The sequence below is a fragment of the Perkinsus marinus genome, assembly GCF_000006405.1.
Source record: "Perkinsus marinus ATCC 50983 genomic scaffold scf_1104296948206, whole genome shotgun sequence".
Classification (NCBI taxonomy): domain Eukaryota; phylum Perkinsozoa; order Perkinsida; family Perkinsidae; genus Perkinsus; species Perkinsus marinus.
In genome coordinates, this window is record NW_003210260.1 from 1 (window position 1) to 1,908 (window position 1,908).

The 1,908-nt window shown below is 46.8% G+C and overlaps 1 protein-coding gene across 1 annotated transcript; it reads right to left on the minus strand.

Moving 5' to 3' along the window:
• Nucleotides 1-1,354: 1,354 nt before the first annotated feature.
• Nucleotides 1,355-1,713, minus strand: Pmar_PMAR001909 (conserved hypothetical protein; the record flags this gene model as incomplete). Its single annotated transcript, XM_002778750.1, has 2 exons — nt 1,355-1,488; nt 1,606-1,713. Coding segments are annotated over 2 exons (242 nt in total), but the record flags the coding sequence as incomplete, so codon positions are not given.
• Between the last annotated feature and the right edge of the window lie 195 nt (nt 1,714-1,908).

The window sequence follows — 1,908 nt, forward strand, 5'->3', positions numbered from 1 at the left end:
CGTATCATACATGTCACCGTTGACATTGACGCCGGATCCTTCCTTTCCACTTCTTCATTGCTTATAGGTGGGCACCGTATGACCATGAGCCTATACTGAGCTCCTCTAGAGTAGTCAGCAAGACCACTGGCTTCCTCCCTCAGCGCCATCCCGCCCAGAAAACCTCCTTTGTTCGCTCCTATTTCCGAGACCGTCGGGCTTATAGGTGACATTGGATCGGACTCGGGCCGACTATATGTTTCACGTTTCTTCCTCGTTTGCTGTTGTTGCGATGGTGGCGGTGGTATTCGGTCGAATTTGGAAACTAGATTCCCGATCAACGCGGGAAAGCCCTTGATGCCAGCACAGTGTCGCGCCATAAGTTGCTCTCTGAACTCAGCCGTACACAGCACCCCTCCAACGCCTTGTTCTTTTATCAATCTTTCATACTCGACCGTATTGGTGACGACTATCACTCTTCCCATCATTTCTCCTCTAAAGAGTATGCCTCGTTGCCCTACAGTGGCAGGTGTGAAGATTCGCGCTAGCGACAGTACACGTATAAGCGTCATCTTGTCCTCAATAAGGCCATAGCTATCAGGACTGTTGACGCTCGATGTCGTGGTCGAGTACAGGCGAGAATTAGAACATATGGTTGAGGTCACCGAGGGACCCGACGATGGTGGCGGAGTGAGCACGTAGATGGCCGCAGCCAGATCCAGTCTTACAGGGAGCGTATTAGCTGTCCCCAACGTGGCGGCATAAACGACGAATTTGGTTTTGCTGTTCGAGCTCGACGATGAGGATGCTGAGTTGTTGGTGTACCCAGTGTTGACTCCCGAGGTCGAGCTCTCGAGTGATGCCGGACGATAAGCCGAGGCGAAATCAAATCTTCTGATGTAGAGATGGATGCCCAGGGCCGTACACGTCTCGTTGAGTTTTTTACAAGTCTACGAGGAACGAGTTAGAGTAGCTGAGGTACGACGAAGGTCGACCCCTCTTACCTGTTCATGGGGTAGATCGGTGGTAGTAATGACTAGCACTGGCGGGGCCCCTTCGTAGAACTTAGTGGAGTAAAGCTCTTTGATGAGGCTTTGTATTAGTACTAGGTCTACTCTGTCACATACCATGAGGATGTGATGTGAGGAGCTGTTAGGGACAACGCCGTATCTGATGGTCATGATGATGATGATGATGATGATAATAACGATGATGATAATAATGATGATGATAATAATGATGATGATGGAAATGATAATGGAAATGATCATGGATGATGGAAATGATGATGGATACTAATTCGAGATCATCAGTATAATTACCATTACTGATGTCACCGATATCAATATCATCATGATGATGTTGAAGGCCTTACTGGATATGATCTTCCGCCAAAATAAACATAAGCTTCTTTACTTGAAATGTGACCAAGCTCAGCGTGAGGGCGATGAAGACGAGTACCAATATCCTACCTCGGAACGTAACTGGAGCAAAGTCGCCGTACCCCACCTGAAATATCATGATTAGACAACAAGTCGATTATCTGTTCGTCAAAGGCATCAAGAGCTCGATGAATATAGTGGTAGTGTTCAGTAAAAGTGTCACGTTTGAGTGCTCATATCTTACCGTTGACATGGTTATGATGAGGAAGTACACAAAGTCTTCATAGGAGATGAAATGATCTTTTCGTCCGATGGTACAGCTCTCTTCGTTGAATATGGCGCCAGAAAACATGAGTAGTAGTGAGAGTACCCCGAGAGCTATGGAGACAACTTGTCGTGTGGTCATTCCCATGTTAGGGAAGAGTATCTCGAACGTTCGTTCCATACCGTATAGTCGGAGAAATCTTATGAACCCATACCTGTATAGAAAGGTGTCGATGATGATGATAATGACGATGGCAATAATCAGTACCGGACGAAATACGTT